The sequence below is a fragment of the Haliaeetus albicilla genome, chromosome 15 (genome assembly GCF_947461875.1).
Source record: "Haliaeetus albicilla chromosome 15, bHalAlb1.1, whole genome shotgun sequence".
In the NCBI taxonomy this organism is placed as follows: domain Eukaryota; kingdom Metazoa; phylum Chordata; class Aves; order Accipitriformes; family Accipitridae; genus Haliaeetus; species Haliaeetus albicilla.
The window spans coordinates 6,969,539-6,988,210 of record NC_091497.1 but is presented as its reverse complement, the minus strand read 5'-3'; the positions used below and the strand labels follow the sequence as shown (position 1 = coordinate 6,988,210).

The window sequence follows — 18,672 nt, the reverse complement described above, 5'->3', positions numbered from 1 at the left end:
CACAGGGCCCAGAAACAGCCATGTTATTTATTTCCCAGAGATTTTTTTTTTTAAAAAAACAGTCTTTATCTACAAAGTATTTTACCTTACTGAATGTGTAGTCACATAGTGTAAAAGCTCTTTCTTTTGTGTATCAAAAACATCTAGAAATGATTATGATACAGCAGTAGCAGACTCATTACAAGAGAAAAAAAGTAATTTGCACAGCTATATAGTTTTCTGACATTTTTTAAATCAAAGGATTGCATTTCTTAAATTTGAACAGGCATGATAATGCATTTACAGAGAGGTTTGGTGGCTTTTTTTTTTTTTTTTTTCACTAGACTATGTGGTAAGTCTTGTGCAATTAAGCTAACTGTTGCTTTATGTTACAGATAATGAGCCAAAAGATTTTAAGGGACAGTTAGATATGCTTTGGGAAATAAAAGGATGAACACAGTGAACAGACAGTTAACTCAAATAATTGCTTTACTGCACACAATTCTTTTCAGTACCAGTGTTGTATTTTACTGGATTAGTCAACCAGTTTCACTGTTTTTTGAAGCTAAAAATTGAAAAATGGTGCTTCAGAATACTTTACATACAGTATATTTTGCAATTTAAGAGCAGCGTGTTTAAAAAGACAGGCTACAAGCAGATTTAGTTTTCAATACAGCAGTCTTATACAAGCTGACTTCAACCTGATTAAATCTTACCATTGTCTACAGAAATTCCAAGAATACTTGATATCTTTCTCACACTGAAAACAGAAAAATCACTGCATTATTGGACGCTTTTTCACTTCTAGACAAACCAAATCATGGCCCTCACAATCTCTGTAGAAATTCTAAGAAACTTATTTCTCCTTAGGGGATGTCAAAACATGGAGATATGGTCAGATTGCATATTTTTACTTTTAGACTAATCATTTATAAGACCAAGTGGGGGAAATAAAATGAAACTTAATAAAGCACACAGGAAAAAAAAGTAAACTTTGTAACTGTGTGCAGCACAAAGTTGAAGTGCATATAATTAAAAAAAAATTAAAATACAATTGTAAAATACACTGTAGTTAACCATGCTCCATGTTATGGCATCAGCCAGCTTTGATTGTTCTATCATAAAGCAGGGAACAGACCATCGACTGATTCCAGCTATTCGTTAGACCTAGAACAATAAAAGTCATTGAAATGCACTGGTGTGGCTCTGGGACCTGTCTCTGGTGTTGTGGTACTGGTTGAGGATGACAAATGTTATCATGTCATGTCATGAGACTTACTGTGGTTAAAAGTGAGAGAGTTATCCAGGCTGCTCAGCTGCTGCAATCTGGCATGCATCATTCCTGTTCTGTTACGGGAAACAGGCAATGTCTGAGATTTTCGATCATGAACTATGGATCCCAACCCCTCCTGGTTCCTGCAAGATGGGTGAAATGGGATAGAAGCAAAAGTTAGACATGTCAAACTGCAGCAAGACAGGAAGTGTTAGTTAAGCACATGAAGTTTTATAGAAAGAATTACAATGCAACCTATTTACTGTTTTATTTATAAAACAAAAATAGGTAGTTTAAAAAAAAGCATCACAGCAAACTCTTTCTTAAAACCTCAAAGCATGAAAGCAAAAGCACACAAGCAGTTGCTCTTGAAGTGCTAAATTTACTTCAGAGCTTTTGGAAACATAAATATTTGAGAACATAAATATTCTGAAAATATTCAGAACCCAAAACCAAATCCTCTATTTTGATTGTAAAAATTTTAGAAAAAAGTTAGAAGGACACACAGTGGTAAAATTAGAAAGCATACATGCAACAGGAGAGCAGGAATTAACGAGGTATTATCATGTACATCTTACCCAAGCAGGAAGGGAGAAGAGCCATATACTTTGTTAAACTTGCAGCAATCAAGTGAAGAAAACAGAAAAGTGATCTGTGTTAGCAATCAGTACAGGCTAACTTCCTATTGTGTACCACCACCAGAGCTGATGAAAAATGAAACCCAGTGCTTGAATTACAGAATTCCCTGTTCCCTTTCATTCTCTGTCATTTGTGTATTTTAAGAGTACGTGCATTGATTGTGATATACTTCAGTGTAATGACATTGTGAAAGACTAGAAAGCTACATTTACTCGGAAAATGCAGTACCTCTGCAGAACACCAGATGATTTCTATAGCTTAACGTTTTTAGCGTTAACATGCAGTACACAGACTAGGTGATCAGTAAACAAAAAGGAAGTGTGGTAGTCTTCTCTACAAACTAGTCAAATTAGTTTGAAGAATTTTTACAAAAAGCCTGAAAATTGCAGACTCCTCTAAACCCAGAGTTTGAAATACATTTAAACACAAAGGTTACAATCAAAACCTTAAGAAAACCAGATTTATTTTGGCCTTTGGTCTTTTTAGGGTGTGTGAACAGAGATGAGATGTTTTTCTGAAAAACCTCCAATGAGATAGTTGTTTGTTGTTTGTAGAAAGAGATTCACATACCATTAAATCTAAATTAAACCCCCCAAAAGCTAACATTTTAGTTAGAATGCTTTACCATCCAAGTCAGCAACAACTGCGTTCAAGAAGGCCAGTATTTCAACCCCACGGGTTTAATTATAACAGTATTATAATGTCAACCACAGTGTAAGGCCTAAACAAGTTGCTATATTTTACTCTATTAAAAAACTACTTTGCATTAAAAACCACATTAATGCAAAGATATTCAAATAATTCAGTATGTGTTTCTGACTCCCACAGATTTTTCCTAATGAGCCTTCAGTGGGAATGTACAGGTATCTAATGGTACTTCAGACTTCAAATTGAAAAACAGCAGCATTGGAATGTTCACTACTTACCTTCCAGCAAAAACACTATATATAAAATTTCTAAAACATTTCAATTGACATGGTTTTATGGCCAAGCAAATAAACAAAACAAATCATACAATTTCTTCCCCAAAGACACTATTTCAAGAAAAAAATGCTGTAAAAGACAGCATTTAAGGGGTGGATTTTGAAGTAATTGATAATAAACACAACACACACATTCTGAAACAGATACCCGAATTTCAGACAGGATACAGATTTGTTAATATAATAACTGGTTACTTACTTCAAAATGTTGTGTATCATTTCACAATAACTGTTCTACTCATGCAATTTATTTGTAATAGAGATTCAAGGCATATTGTACACACTATTATTCTTAGTGAACAAGACAGCAAAATTTAAATTCCACACAGTACCTGGCTATGTATCGTTTTCCCATGTACTGGAACTGATGTAAGCATACTCTGCAGAGAACACATAAGTCAGAGAAGCAACACTTGAAACAATCTCTTCTAGATTTATGTACGCTGGAATTATTCAACTATTTCTTTATTCCTCCCACCCTTAAAATCCCCTTCCAGTCCCAACGCCAAGAAAAGGTAAACATGGCTCTTCTGAAATGAATCACAGATGTTGCTGTTTTGGGCAAATGGGGATTAATAGCAAAAAGGTTCATCAGGCTGCTTCCAGAGCAGACCTATCTCAACACTCTGAATCACAACAGCTAGTGTGAGCCTAACAGTGACAACAAAGAAGGGCCAAATGGTGAAAAAACAAAACACCCCGGAAAACTGTAAACAGTGAATTCAAGTGCTTCATCTTGTATAGATTTTTAGTATTTATAGAGAAGAAACGTTTAGCCTCAACGATCACAGACAAAATTTCATTATGTGAAATGAGGCCCACAGTTACAGTTATTTACAGTTGAGCAGCAATCCAGGAAAAGTAACCTGAAGGGCGGAAGCAAAGAGATAACCAGACATTACATATATTCAACATATTTTGCAAAATGTGTATAAGGGTTCAAAATAAGGACAATACATTTTGCTTTTTTCTCCCCTTGGCCTAAACTCTCTTGGTTACGGGTTGGGTTTTTTTATTTTGTTGGGTGCTTTTTTTTAAGGTCTCCAGATTCCAGGATAGAACCAACAGAGTTTCTGACAGAACTATTTTCTAAAGGGAATGTGCTTTTACAGTAAGATGATGATAAAGGCAAATCCCCCCCCCCAATAATTTTTCATTTAAAAATTCTACACTTCAATATGATGTTAGATTTTAAAGAATCATAATACTACTGGTTCAGATCCAGCAAGAAAGCTGAAAGTATAACTTAATTTGCCAGGTGCCTCTGCTTGACTTCACAACTGGTAAGTACACAACACTGATGACTAATAAACTAGAAGTCACACTTTAAAATCATGAAAAATGGTGTGAATGGAGACTGTAATAATTATTTTATTTGACTCTTTTCCCACTGTAAGTAATTATCCTGATAATTCAGAACATTTAATGCAAATTCCCTTCTCCCTCAGGTAAAAATATTCTAAAAGTTCTTCTTTAAAGCGTAAATCCAAACTAAAAGCCTGTTTTCAGGCTTTCTCTTCCATGTGCCAGTTGTGAACGAGGAGAAAGACTGGCATATAGTCTCTTCCACTCAGCTCCATTTTGTACCCAGACCTTAAGGAGATTAGCTGTCTCCAAACTGTGGAGTCAGAATGGTGTTTGCCTCCCCCAAACTTGTCACTCTATTTGAAAACCAACCTCAATTCCCCTTTCTGATATCTTCTTGTCTTTTTCAGTTTCTAAGTTTTTCAGAAAAAGTTCTTTGTATGGCAAGTACCTACCTACCAGAAAAACTGTCTTACTGAGGTAATGAGAAACTACTGTAATGACCTGTATTAAGAAAAATCATCATCAAAACAAACATTATTTGCATTGGCAAAATACTCCTAGAATGGGAAGAAGTAGACTTTTATGAGCCTTGTTCCTGCTCCAGTTTAAGGAACTGTGATATCATCCATAGTACTAAAGAGATGGAAATTTTATTCTGTATTCTATATACTGCTATTGTGATGAAAATCTTCTTTGATAATTACTAAATTTGAGATTACTGGTTTGATCACAAACCAATCCTATCCAGCCCCTAAATGAGAAGTATCTAATGGCAAACCACTGTTCACCACTGATTCTGTACAGTTTACGCCTCAGGCTTCAGAGAGTCTACTAAGTAGGCTCATTTACTTGTTCAGTTCTGTCTCTGGTACAATCAGTATCATGCCAGATGTACTCAAATGATAAGTTAAAACACCATCTATAACACATTCCTAAAATAGACCTTGAGTAGCACATTCCATAACACAATTAATGACTGATATTACATTGATTGACCCTCTACTACAGAAACAAAGGAAAGCAGTCCCGTGAAACAACCAGTGCAAGCAGAAAGGCTTCTGTGGCACACCACTTCAAGCAAACAGCGCCTTCTTCACTTTTTATTAATGTATCAGCTAATTCTTGTGAACAAACACACTAAGTGTGCATAAGGATGGAGTGTAGCCATTGATAACAAACACTGGATTGATCCAGTATCTTTTCCCTTACAGAATGGCAGAAGACACAAGAGGAATGCTAGGAGGACGGTTCGTATCCCTTTGTTCCTGAAGTTATGCAATTCAATCAATTTTGATATGCAACCATATAGTTTCAGCAGTCCACCTTACAAGATGCATTTTAATGCAGACAGGTAACAAAACAGTTGGTTCCTCTTCCATGAGCATAGCAATATTCTGAGCGCTACTCGCTGTTTAGGAACTTCCTGAGATCACTTCTGTATAGCCTAATTCCAGAAACTATCATGGAATTGGACAGACATGTAATTGCGCGCATCCAGTTAAGAACTTCTAAACAAACCAAGATGGCATTATTTTTTTCAAACAAATAAATAAAAAACATATATACACACTTATATCCACACCCACATTTTTAACAGCATAGTGAAACGTATGATTTTATGACAAGCTCAACAAAAATCTTACTCTGTAATCGTGAAAAAGTCCATGAGTTCAGATTTTGTAGCCTTGTTCCAGTATGTAAACAATGCATCTAGGAAAATGAAAAATATTAAAAACAAGACAAAGGTAGCAAATACACAAAAATATTAAGTAGAAGAGTTAACATCAGTTCTTAGTTTTCAGATAATGAGGATTCAGAGAATCTAAAAATGGCTTGTGGAGTACAGATAACTGTTACTATTTAAAGTTTTGCTTGAAGCTGATTATACAAATGCACATATCGATTCTCCAAATGAGTTTCTACAATATGTTTTTAATTAATCCCTAATATCCACAATTTCATATTTTAAATAGTAATAATTGTGTAGTCAGTAATGACTACAGTGTTCTAAAAATATAAGACTTCAGAACTTTAGACTGTTAGTCCTATAACCTGCTGCTTTATACATTGGTCTCGACATTTTTGAAATTCAAATTTATGATTTCTTCTTTTTTAATTTACAGTGCTTTACTATGCATAGTTTTTCAGCACAGGTTTCAGATTTTCTTTATTTGCAGAGGTTTCAAAAATGTATTTTTTTTTTTTTACAAAGCTTGTAGTTACATAGCCAAGACCTGGTCTCTTTTGCCAAAAATGTTCAAAAGTAGACAACAAATTAAAAATTATTACAAAGATGTGTGGCAAAGTTCATCAAAGTTTATTTGACACTTGTTCTTTTCCAGGAGAATTGAGATCAAAACAATCCCCACTGTGCTTATGTAAATTTTAACTTGAATTTCCTAGAAATCCTGACTAATTTTTACATATTTCAAAGTGTAAAATACTGAAAAAGATATTATTGAGTTTTATTATTCTTTGTAATTAAAATACATAAAATAATATTACTGTAATTACATGAAAATCTAATGGTGTGACAAGATATTGAATAGTTATTAACCTTTCAATTCTCATTCTTGATTAAGCGGTGTAATAAATTGGAGTTCGAGTACCACATAAACTTGATTTTTAGAAATTAACATCAAAATAGGCATGGAAAATAAAGTAACTACTTTTGATATGTTTAGCGTAAACTGAAAAATTCAATGTTTTTACCAAAAGGGACTTGTCCTCTTTTTTAAATATTGATCAAGGAGAGGGATGATTCTGAGTTGTATGATCCTAGTAAAAAACTAAGATTTGCCATACATGCAGTATTTTTATACCTCCACAACCTTCTCCAGGATAATATCACTCTTTCAAAAATTCAATGGATCATCTCACAACCATCCCAGGAGAATGAAGAAGCACTAATATCCCCATTCCAGAAATGGAAATATACACAGCGACCAAATCATTTGGTTCCCTGTAATATAAGAATTTCTGCAGAATGGAGGAATGGACTAGCCTGAGACTCTTCAACTGATCATTGAACTACTCTTCACCTCCATTTTCCAAACCGGACTGTACAATCATACACAAATACTCACTTTCTTACCGAGTCCTTTAGTTAGCCTCACAATTTGAAGGAATAATGGGTATTTAATGCTTACAAGGTTTCAGTCAAGAGTTTAATTTGATCAATCACACATATTTGTACAGCACAACATGGTACATACACCTAAAATATTCTGCTGATTTTGAAAAGGTATTAAAATCACAGGCATAAATGCAAGACATGATTTCAAATTTATGAAAAATAGGTGGAATTACCTACCTTCTGACATACTTCTTAAAATATGAAGGAAACACATGAGCAGGCTTTTGATCTCTGCTTGGTCAAGTTTGTCATATCGAACTACAGAACTTCCTAAAGTGCTGCTCTGTTGGTTCTGAAAAGAAAACAGACATATTTTGCCTGAAGAGTTCTTAAACTAATAATAAACTAAAATGTTTTAAATTGCCTTATTAACTCCTGCAACAGAAAAAGGATCTCAGAATGGAGACAAAAATGTTTCATGTAGAGACAGGTCACTAAAACACACATTACACACATGAAGTATACCAAATTAAGCTTCTTTACCTCTGGTTTTTTATTTCCTTCTTTGTATGATTTCTTCCACCCCCCCCCAAGGAAGGAGTAAGAGGAAAAGTTACCTAACAGTGATTATTAATCAAGTTAATTATTCAGATACCCACATTGTAGAAATCAGCCATGCCCCTTCTGCTCAGATAAAATACTTTAAAAATAAATGCTACTGTTAGGTGATACATATATGATCCTTTGATTTTGAAGAGACTTTATGCCGAACTGTAGACAGACCTGCCTCTACAAAATTCTTTCCATTTAAAGATGTAAGAACCTCAAGGAAAACTTATGTGAATGGCAATAATATCCATTCTGGAAGATTAACTACTAAGTAACTTGCCCTTGCCTAAAAAAAGGTAGGGTGGAATCTTTCTCCCTGCTTAATTTGTTTATACAGCTCCTACACTTGTGGTGAGTTAATCAGCAATGCTCAATAAGTCTGTCCAAAAAGAAAAAAAAAAACGTAACTGATATTTCAAAGCGTGTACCACAAAAAAAAAGGAAAAAATAAAACTGTGAGAATATATAAATTGAACTTTAGGCAAAGACTTATCTGTAAAAGAATAATTTCCACACAATCAAGTGTTACAAAATCCTCAGTCTGAGGCTTTTACAGATATACTATACAGATGTTTGTTTAAAGGATAAATTATGGCCTTTTCAGTGCCTAATACTCACTTCCAATATGAGGCCACTTATGTGAATGGAAAATGAACCAGATATTTAATAAGTTTTCTGTAAAGTCAACAGTCTGGTACAACTGATCTGTGCAACATCTTGGTTTCTACAAGAAAGTTGGATCATCTTGGCTCCATGACCTTCTTAAGGACATGTACCAGTGTTGGAAGAAATACTTCATACCAAAATTAGAAAAAAATAAAACAGACTCAAGGGAGAAAAGCACTTGATTTCACAAAGCAAGAAATGCCAATACCTCAAGGGTAGAACAACCCTTCCAGGAACACTCCTCACTGAAAGCAGGAGACATACTAATCTATGAGGGAACATTTCACAGCATACACATCAACCGACTGCTAAGCCCTTTAACGCATTCCATGTAAATGGAAAGAATGGCTGCCCTAAAACAATCTGTGTAAATCTGTCACATACCTGCACATCCATTCAATGGCTGTGAAACTGAATGTGAAACCATAATTAATACTAGCCAGAAGTTACTGTAATTTAGGAGGAAATGGACACCTATATAAGCCTGATTATTGTAGGTTCTAAAGACTTCATAAACTGTTTATCTTTTAAATATCTCTGGTGAACAAGGAGGTGCTACTATAAAGCTTTATGGATACTGAAATAGAGCAGGCAATTAATGAGTGGCAGAGCAGAAACAGAATTTGAGTTTCCTAGACTTTTGGATACTGTCCAGAGCACTAGATAATATTCCCTGTAAAATAGTTGAACATGTACATAGATGAAACTAGGACTATAGCTACTTGTAAGCTTAATTTAAAAACATGTCAATAACCCATAAAGTATGCACATATTAAAATAGAAACTGATATACTTCCAGCCAATTCTGATTCCACAAGTATAGTTCTACAGGTTATTCTGAAAGAAAATTAGAACAAAAACATGGCTCTTCAGTAATGGTATCAAGCAATGAGCAAAAACTCGAAGATAACGTGCACTGTACAACTGAGCTACTAGAAAGAAAGTTTGGAAAGCAACAAATAAGAAGCCAGGATTAAATATTATTTGGGGAAAATATCAACAGCATGCAAAACATAAATCCTGTATTACCTAAACTGGCAGACCAGAGTAGAATTTTCAAAGGATGTTGACTCCTTTGAAAACCCTTTTACTTGGTAAAAACACTACACATTAGTAATTAACAACATGACAACTAAGTAATAGATGACAGCATTGCCATTTAGCAACAGTGTATGCATAAGATACTTCTTTCTTTAGGTGGTCAATGTCAAAGAAGAATTTTTTTAGTTCTATTTATATTGATGACCCTAAGACTCAAATTCTGCTGATATTTAAGCTGATTGGATTTTTATGCTTAAATTAAATAATGTACATGAACTATTCCAGGTTTGGTATTTAAAGGTATTTTACATGGTTACATTGTACGTATTTGGCTTCAGATTCAACTGTTGCAAAGAAGTGGCAAAACTACTGGTCACACACTTCACTCAGAAGCTTAACTATATCGAGCACAAAAACCAAATACTTCTTGTGACTGAAGAGAGAAAGCAGCATGCAAAATATTCTCTGGCAAAGCTGGAATTGTCAGAAGTGAAAAATCCATAGTAACACGGTTTTTCTTTGCAGGGTGAGAATTTTCTTCTTCTTCTCCATTAGGGCGCATAGCATGAGCAGAGTGCCTTCTGAGAAGCTTCTCTCTCTGCCACACGAAGGCATGTCAGAGTCAAGGGGAAAAAGTTAACATGTTGTGACTTGCACAACAAGATCTAAGAAAATGAAACGTGATCAGTATCAACACAAGCTCTAGAAAGACAAGACTGAATACCTCACAGCTACTGCAGCCAGAGCTCCTAATTTGTAACAGCTTTAAAGTGAAATGATTTAGAAAAGTCAAACTAATATAAAAGAAAAGCACAGCAACTGGTTTTTCAACATTCTAAAAATGCTACCTATATTGTGTATAGAACAGGATGGAGTGAAGGTCTCCACAAAAATCAAAGAAGCTGTCCTAACTAGAATTCAGTTCTTTCAAGTGAAATTCAATACACTTCATCTAGTACCTTTCTCTGGCAAAGGAAATAACAACTGCTTGCTTATGTCTCTACATTGAAAAACCTGTTTGCATTTTCTGCAAAACAGCTTAATAAATGCAATGCAAAGAGTTCATATGATAATTATTTTACAAAAGAAAAACTTAGTGAAATACTGCTCTACAGTTACTCTAGAAAGCCCATTCCCAATGTGGATCAGAGAAGTTAACTCCTATGAGAATTAAGATGAAATTTTAGGAATACACTTAGGATTTTTTATTTTTGTTTGGTTTTTTTTTTACCTTGTCAAGAGAATTGCTCTTGTCACTCTGTCTTTCTGGGATACTGTTTCCCGAGTCTGTACTTATTAGAGAGCCTCTTGAGTCAGCATTCCTCACACTATTAATATTTGGAGTTGATGTGGTGTATGGGGAAGCTAAAAAAAAAAAACAAACCCAAAACAATATAAAATTCTCAGACAATGCATATACTGAAAAAAGTCACGCCGTATTTTAGCCAGACTTCTAAACCCACCATATATGTATATATATTTTTAAGAAGGCAAATAATTAATTCCATTTAGTTACTTTTAACAGACAAACTTATTCTAGCGTTTCAGCAACGTATGTATGTACAACTACATACACACATGCATAAAAGACATATGTAGCAATACATACACACATACATGAAGAAGCATGTATATTTAAAAAACTCTCCCATTTTTCATCTCTTTTTTTTTTAATTAGTGACATTACACTAATTACAGCAGACAACAACAAATAGAAAAACACATTAAGATGACAGACAGGAGGATGCCCACAGGTGTGCACAAGCAGTACTCCACTTCAAGGTGGTCTCTAACATCATGTACAAAATTGTGAATTATGCACTCCTGCCATAAGTGACTAAGGCTAGCCTTGACTCTTATTTCTCTGCAGCAAGACAAGAACTATCACCCTTGATGGGGGAAAAAGCAGCTCTCTTCAGGAAATAGGTTTAGTTTCAAAAAGAAAAGCAAGGCCAAAAAGATCCCAAAAGAAAGATTCCATGCACGGACTGTGAATTCTGACCCACGCTCAACAGTTGATTGCATTAGGGTTCTGTTAATGAAAGTAGCAGTAACGTTCAAGTATATATGCAGAAAGCAACCAAAGCTAGACACACAACAATTATTTCTGGTAACAAATGAAAAAAGAAACTGGTTCCTTTTTAAATTATTTTATTTTCTTTTTAAAGTGCTTACCAATGCCAGAGATAACACCAAAGAGATCTTTAGGAAGATTGTTATCCAACGTGTTTCCCGATTTTTGTGGTGTTACTAGCTGACTTGCAGTTGGCAAATTAAGTGCATCATCCTTTGCACTCTGTTTGGAAAAGATAGCAAAATGTGATTATTGTTTTCCAACATTATGGACTTAGTGAATACGACATACTTTATCTTCTAGAGCACTATTTGTTACATATTTCTGCCTTAAATTTTAATTTCTATTAAATATGCTCAAAAGCATGGAATGAGATGTTCAGGTATTTGCACAAGCTTAGGATAGCCTATAACTTAAGATACCTCAGGAAACATTGAAGAAATGAATATTCCATTGAATTTTAAATGCTATAAAACAGATATTTCCAAAAGACCAAAACTGCTTTTATTTCAAACACCCAAACATTTCTCTTGTTGGAAGGGTATTGTGAATTTATTTAATACCAAATGGAACACAGCAAGATATGGACAAAAATAAAATACATGAATAATTAAATCTTAGATTAAATTATTGCATGCAACTATAATATATCAATATACATCTCCACAAATTCCATTTGAATTCATTCTCCTGTAGCCCTCTTACACTACAGCTGTTCCAAAAGCACACTCCTTTAAGGTTAAAAATTCTTCTCTAATTTATAGAAAATTAACCTTTTTTTTTTTTTTTTTTGTGGTCCATTTACTTCAGTGTTGGATTGAATTGAAAAATAAGATTTAAAACCAAAAAAATCTACCACCAATATACAATCTTTTCTGCTGAACAGCAACAGCAACTACTGAATCTGTTGGGATTTTAGCAAACACAACTAATTCTCTGTGTTAGATGTCGGAGGAGTATCCTCTTGCATAAAAATGAAGTATGTGCAAGTGCCTCCAATGCCAGGATCTATAAGAATAGAGGCAAACTGTTTATACAAACTGGCAGGCAGACTAACAAGAAATGTATTTTTTGAGTTAAAAAAAAAAAAAAAAAAAAGAGACAATTTAATGAAAACTCCTCTCAGAAATTGTATCAAAACTGGGTAATAGATACAAATGGAAAACCATTAAAGTGCAGAAACAACTGGTATTTTTTATTGCAAATACACTATTTCTTCAGCTTCTTTGGATGCTCTTCTTAGACCACTCAGAGATGTAGCAGGTCCAGTCCTATGTGGTCTATAGCTTGTATTAAAATATAGGCACATGCACCAGAGATACAGAAGCAGCAAGCTGTTACGTGGCAGTATAATCACATGGCATTAGAATGATGCTGTGGCAATCTGTGTGGGCCAGCATTCTCCAAAAATCTTCAGAGGTTCAAGCAGAGATCAATAAGGGCACCGTAACCTGTATGTAGGACCAAACTAGCTAATTACCTTGTTAAGCATAACTTAGCTGGACAAGAGAAACTGCAGCCAAAACCATAAAGGTTAACTAAGATTTTAAGCTCCGAAAAAGCAAGGAGAACAAACTCGCAGAATGCTGAAGCTTATGAAACTCTTTGTTTGCCAGAAGTATGCAGTGTTTCATATACACATTACCAATAAATTACAATAAAAATAATTCAGAATATCAAATAAAAATGGCCACTCACGTTGCTGGAAGGGTTAACAGGAAATGGAGACACATCTTTAACATTGATTCGCTGAACATTTTCTATGAGTAGTCCAAAGAGTGGCAAATACATAGTGGCTATTCTTGCTTGATGGCTCTAAACAGAGTTTAACAGTTTATTAACAGATTACAGATGTAATTTTTAATCACCAATTATTTTAAGCTATTCACTCCTGAATTACAAAAAAAGTGTATTTAATAAATATTTGTCAAGCATTCATAAGTTCATAAATGGCAAAAGCAGTGATCACCACTATATGTCATTATAATTTAGAGAAGGTCAGTACATTTTATTTACTGTTTCAATATGCAGAAAAAACCCTAAATGAATGTGATTTTAGCCAAGATTAATCAAGTAAACTAATATTATGTTAGCTTGATACATTAATGATATCTTCCATTAAGATTTTATGGCTTTTCCACAGCACAGCTGTTAAAGTCAGGAAAATTAAAAATCACTCAAAATTTACTACAATGACTTGTAGCTTGCTTATACTTATTTTACAAATAATAGATTAGGGAAGGACAGCTGCCAAATAATAAGAGCTCATGTTTAATGAAAATGAGAGCTTTAAAAACATTTGTAAAAATCTGATTATTTTAAGAACAGCAGTTAAGATTACACTGTGCTAAAATGTAATAAACATGTGTAGTAATGTTAAAAGGTGCTTTGTGCTTTCATTTGGTAAAAATATGGGATTTGCAGATTGATTTTGATACAATTTTCATACATATTTTCACCACAGTCTGAACAGAAATATCATTGCAGGAAATTAACAAGTTTTTTGTGAAAGAAAAAACTTCCTGTATGCGTGCACAGTTAATCTTTATTATTTTGTACTACTAGCATAGCAATACACTTACCCTGGAAGCATATCTGTCATCAAAAGTATGCTTTATCATCAAATTCTTGAGCACACTAATAGCAATCTGCCGCACATCTCTGAACTCTTGTAATGCATTGCCCACCTCCCTTAGAAGCAGTCCTACTAAGAAGTGATTTTTACAGAACTCATCAGTTAATGAATAGTCCAGGTGAAGGTCTGGAAGTAAAGTACAAGTTCTATGTAAGGAATGGTATTACTTAAATCAATTTAGCAATTAACTTAAGGCTGAACTAAAATGTTTCCAACATTATTGACAAATTTTATATATTATATATATGAATATATACATCATAGTTATTCATATATCCCTAGCCCAATTCACTGCATAATGATGCATTTATTAAACAGATGATGCTGTATATCCAGCCAACAAAACTGGAGAGATCTAAATACTTAAAAAAAAAAAAATTTAAATACTGTTCAATATTCAAAAGTGTTCCTATTAAATTTGCCTGGACCAGCATCTCATAACTCCAAATTCAAATTTTAAATCTATATTCAGGGACTGAAAACACACACAGTCCACAAAGGTTGTGCACATTTTACCTTTCAGGAATTTAGTTGTATGGTATAAGTAGAATTTTATTTTTAGACTGTCGTTCAGTCCTAGGTTAGTAAATTTGAAGGAAAGCAAGGAAAACATGGATTAAGAAATTTTAGCTTTCTGTACTGCAGTTTTAAGTTCCTTCTTCATTATCTTACACATGTATCTATTATGAATATAGAGTATAAAGCCTGCTAACAACTGCCATCATGCTTAATTGATATTGTCTAAGAAAGTGGTCCAAAAAAATTTGCAGCATGTAGTAGAAGCGTAATGAAGAGACTGCATTTGCAACACAGGTGTCCAAATTAAGCAATTCCTTCTACATATATCAGAACACAAAAGGATACAATAACATTTAAACAAGATTACTTAAATGAATCTATGGAAATTAGACCTGCATTGTAATACAGTAAGCAATTTTTCTGCTACAATTAAACAATACTATATTTCCCAGACATATTTACATATTCAGTGTTAATTGCAATATAAGTAGAATTAAAGAACATTTTATTTGAACATTTGTGCATAAACCACTGCAATGCAATTTTATTCCATAAAGTATTTCTAGTAGTAACTAACTGTAAATCTATACTAAGCCCCATATAGATATATAGATACATACACACACACACAAAACCCCAGCACATCTGACACAGCAAAGTCAAACTGCTCCACTAGAAGTATTTTTTCTGCAATAAAATAATCCAGTTCATTTATGTACTGAATACATGACAGCTTAAGAGAAACTTTAGCTTGAAGATCTTATTTATTAGAATGTATATAAGTTTCAAATTCCAGCTGAGGAGGTGTTCAAGAGTTTCTCATATTTGCTGTCATTGTTCAATACAGTAATCAAGAATCAGATGCTAATCTCAAAGCACTTTCATTTTTCAAAGAGCTCTCCTAGTAAGGGAATCCATTAAGTCAGAACCATAGGTAAGACAGCACAGACATTCTACAGGCCTTCCTGTAACTCACTTTAGAGCTAACCACATCACCCGAGATCTCTTTTGCTTGAGACAGCAAAACAGGGCCAGAAACACTTCTGATAAAGGTCTTCTTTCCTGGCCAAACTTCTAGTTCACCAGGGAGCAGCATTTCACACTTTTCTTTATTGTGTAATCTGAAACACTATTGATTTTCTCTAGTTTTGCTCTGAAACACTATTTATTTTCTCTAGTTTTGCTCTGAAACACTATTTATTTTCTCTAGTTTTGCTCTTTTCTTAGGATCTCTAAACCAACAACTCATAGTCCCTTTTCTGTGGAAATGTTTATGCAGTGTTGTTATCCAAGACACTCCTGAAGACTGAAAAAGCCAAAGACAGAAACAAGTTCTATGCAGCTGTCCAGCTCTTAGTCCCAGATCTTGTTCTGCCACCTTGATGAAAGTGTTAATTAGTTATACTCAAGTTTACTAAGCCAGCAGAGTCTACTGAATAAATATTTCAGAAAAAAAATAACCTAATCTACAAAAATATAAACGTTAGGCAGGTTTACTTGTAAAAGCACCTTCCTCACCTCTGCTTTTTGATGTCTGCTATAGTTCAATGTCTGGAAGAAATTGATAATGTCTTCACACCCACAAATGCAATAGCTAATGTAGTATTTGTTTTGGCACAAGGCTAGATGTACCAGGAGCCCAGCTGGGCTAAACAGGGCATTCATGACTGAGCTTCAGTGAAAACAAACAAAAAAAAAGACGCACATGAGGTGGAAGCAAGAACAAGCTACAAAAGAGGAATATAGAAGCATTGGTCAAGTATGCAGGGATAGTGCCAGGAAACACAAAACTCAGCTGAAACTGGTAACGGAGATCAATGGTAACAAGAACAGCTTCTACCACTACATTTGCATTAAAAGCCCGAACAACGAAAACATGGGATGTTTGCTGAATGGGGGTATGATTTAGAGACAGTGGGCTTGGGTAAGGCTGAAGGTACTCCATACCTTTGTTACCTTATCCTTCACTGCCATGGTTCCCAGGCCTTAAGAGTCTAGAGACTAGCTTCAGGAAAGAGAATTACCAGCAGTGGATGAAGATCAGGTCAGGGATCTCCCGAGAGACCTCCAGTCAAGCAAATCCACAGCAGCAGATGACATGCTAAGAGTTAGTCAATAAACACTGGAAGACCACTCACTATCACCTTTGTTAAGCCATGGTGATCAGGGGTCTCCCATAATTGGGACCTTGCAATGACTGAAGGTAGACATTGCACACATCTTCAAAAAAGAGCAAGAATAATTCAGGGAACTACAGGCCTCACTTTGGTCCTTGGAAAAGTCATGGAGCAAGTCCTCTTGGAAGCCATTTTTTGGCAAGTGAAGGAGAAGAGTGTGACTGGGAACGGCCAGGACAGATTTACTCAGGGTAAACCATGGTTGACTAACCTCTCTTTTACAATGAACTCATCAGATCTGTGGCTAAGGGGAGAATAGCAGATGTCCACATGATCATTGTATCCAAACTGAGACATTACAGTCTGTGTGAATAGACACCTAAAAGTGCAAAAGAACTTGGGGGATTATTGGGCTCAAAGGTTGGTGGTTAACGGTTTCTACTCTGCTTGGAGACCAGCTACAAGAGGAGTTTCCCAGAGTCTATCTTACTTAATGCTACTTCATCAATGACCTCAAAGATGAGATGGAGTGCACCCTCATCAAGTTTGTGGATGGGGTACAGTCCATATGCCTAAGGGCATGGCTGCATTTCAGAAGAATCTAGGTTCTACAGAAATTGTCAACAGAAACGTCAATTAAATTCAACAAGGACAAATGCAAAATTCTGCACCTGGAATGGATGAACTTCCTGCAATGGTACCAGCTGTGGAATGACTAGCTTGAGAGCAGCTCTGCTGAAAAATACCTAGAGGTCCAGGTGGACGGTAGCTTCAAGAGGAGCTAGCATGGCATCTTGGCAACAATGAAGGCTAACAGCATACTGGGCTGTATCAAGAGGATCTTAGCCAGTATATGAAGGGAAGTGTTTATTCCCTTTTATTTGACATTATTTGTTAGACATATCTGTAATACCATGTGTAATATTTGGGCCTTCTAGTACAAGAATGATCTTGAGTGAGTTCAGTGAAGGACCACCAAGGTAGTTAGAGGGCTGGAGCACACACCCTATCAGGAGAAATTGAGGGAACTGGGCTTGTTCCACCTGGAGAAGGGAAGGCCTGAGGTGACCTGAGCAGGAGGTTGGACTACAGACCTACTGAAGTCCCTTTTAACCTGAATGGGTATATGAAAAGTACAAAGCACACCAAGCCTCACACTGCACACCTACCTACAGGAGTGTTGCAGGCTTCTGCAGTGAGTGAATTAGAAGCTAGCTCATGAAAAAAAGTAAACTTAATAATCAGCAGGAAAGGGAGGCAGAGTCAAGGATGTAGTTTACCATATCTTTCAATGACTAGATACTTTGGATAGATTACTCTGCCACCTAAACTACTCCTTTAATTTTAAATGAAAGGATTATAACTTTAGGCTTCTATTTGACAATTTCAAGGTTTCCAACATCTCATAGACCTGAAGTTACACAGTCTACAAGTCTAATAATAAAAAGGTGACATCTAAGAAATATACCATACACTTCTTCGGAAGAATTTACCTTGGTATCTCTGAACTCTGCCTTTTCCAAATGGCATTGGTAGATTCAAAGGTATGTAGTGCTCATGATTACAGACTACACGGAGAAATTCAAATTTGAATTCAAAAAGAGTCTGCAAAAATAATTTTAAAGTATAAATTAAATAACTGATGCAGTGATTTGAATAACACATTTAAAACAGCTTTTAACACAAAAGGGTGATTTTCTCTCAGTCTTGCAGTATGAGGGATATAGACCTGTCAAAGTTCCATATGTCAGTA

General features: G+C 35.0%; 1 protein-coding gene across 19 annotated transcripts in view; it reads right to left on the bottom strand.

The window, feature by feature from the left end:
* Window positions 1–18,672, bottom strand: part of DOCK9 (dedicator of cytokinesis 9) — a 136,795-nt gene that overhangs the window by 29,797 nt on the left and 88,326 nt on the right. For 5 of the 19 annotated variants that reach the window (XM_069802423.1, XM_069802427.1, XM_069802420.1 and 2 more), the window contains exons 30-38: window positions 18,413–18,524; window positions 14,231–14,409; window positions 13,347–13,463; window positions 11,750–11,870; window positions 10,806–10,939; window positions 7,496–7,610; window positions 5,826–5,892; window positions 3,207–3,254; window positions 696–739 (exon numbers count right to left, since the gene is read on the bottom strand). In XM_069802423.1, the coding sequence (XP_069658524.1) occupies window positions 696–739; window positions 3,207–3,254; window positions 5,826–5,892; window positions 7,496–7,610; window positions 10,806–10,939; window positions 11,750–11,870; window positions 13,347–13,463; window positions 14,231–14,409; window positions 18,413–18,524 (937 nt within the window). Of the gene's footprint in view, window positions 1–695; window positions 740–1,258; window positions 1,396–3,206; window positions 3,255–5,825; window positions 5,893–7,495; window positions 7,611–9,998; window positions 10,173–10,298; window positions 10,338–10,805; window positions 10,940–11,749; window positions 11,871–13,346; window positions 13,464–14,230; window positions 14,410–18,412; window positions 18,525–18,672 lie in introns of all 19 variants that reach the window. The other 14 variants (XM_069802429.1, XM_069802421.1, XM_069802419.1 and 11 more) reach the window with 6 other exon arrangements.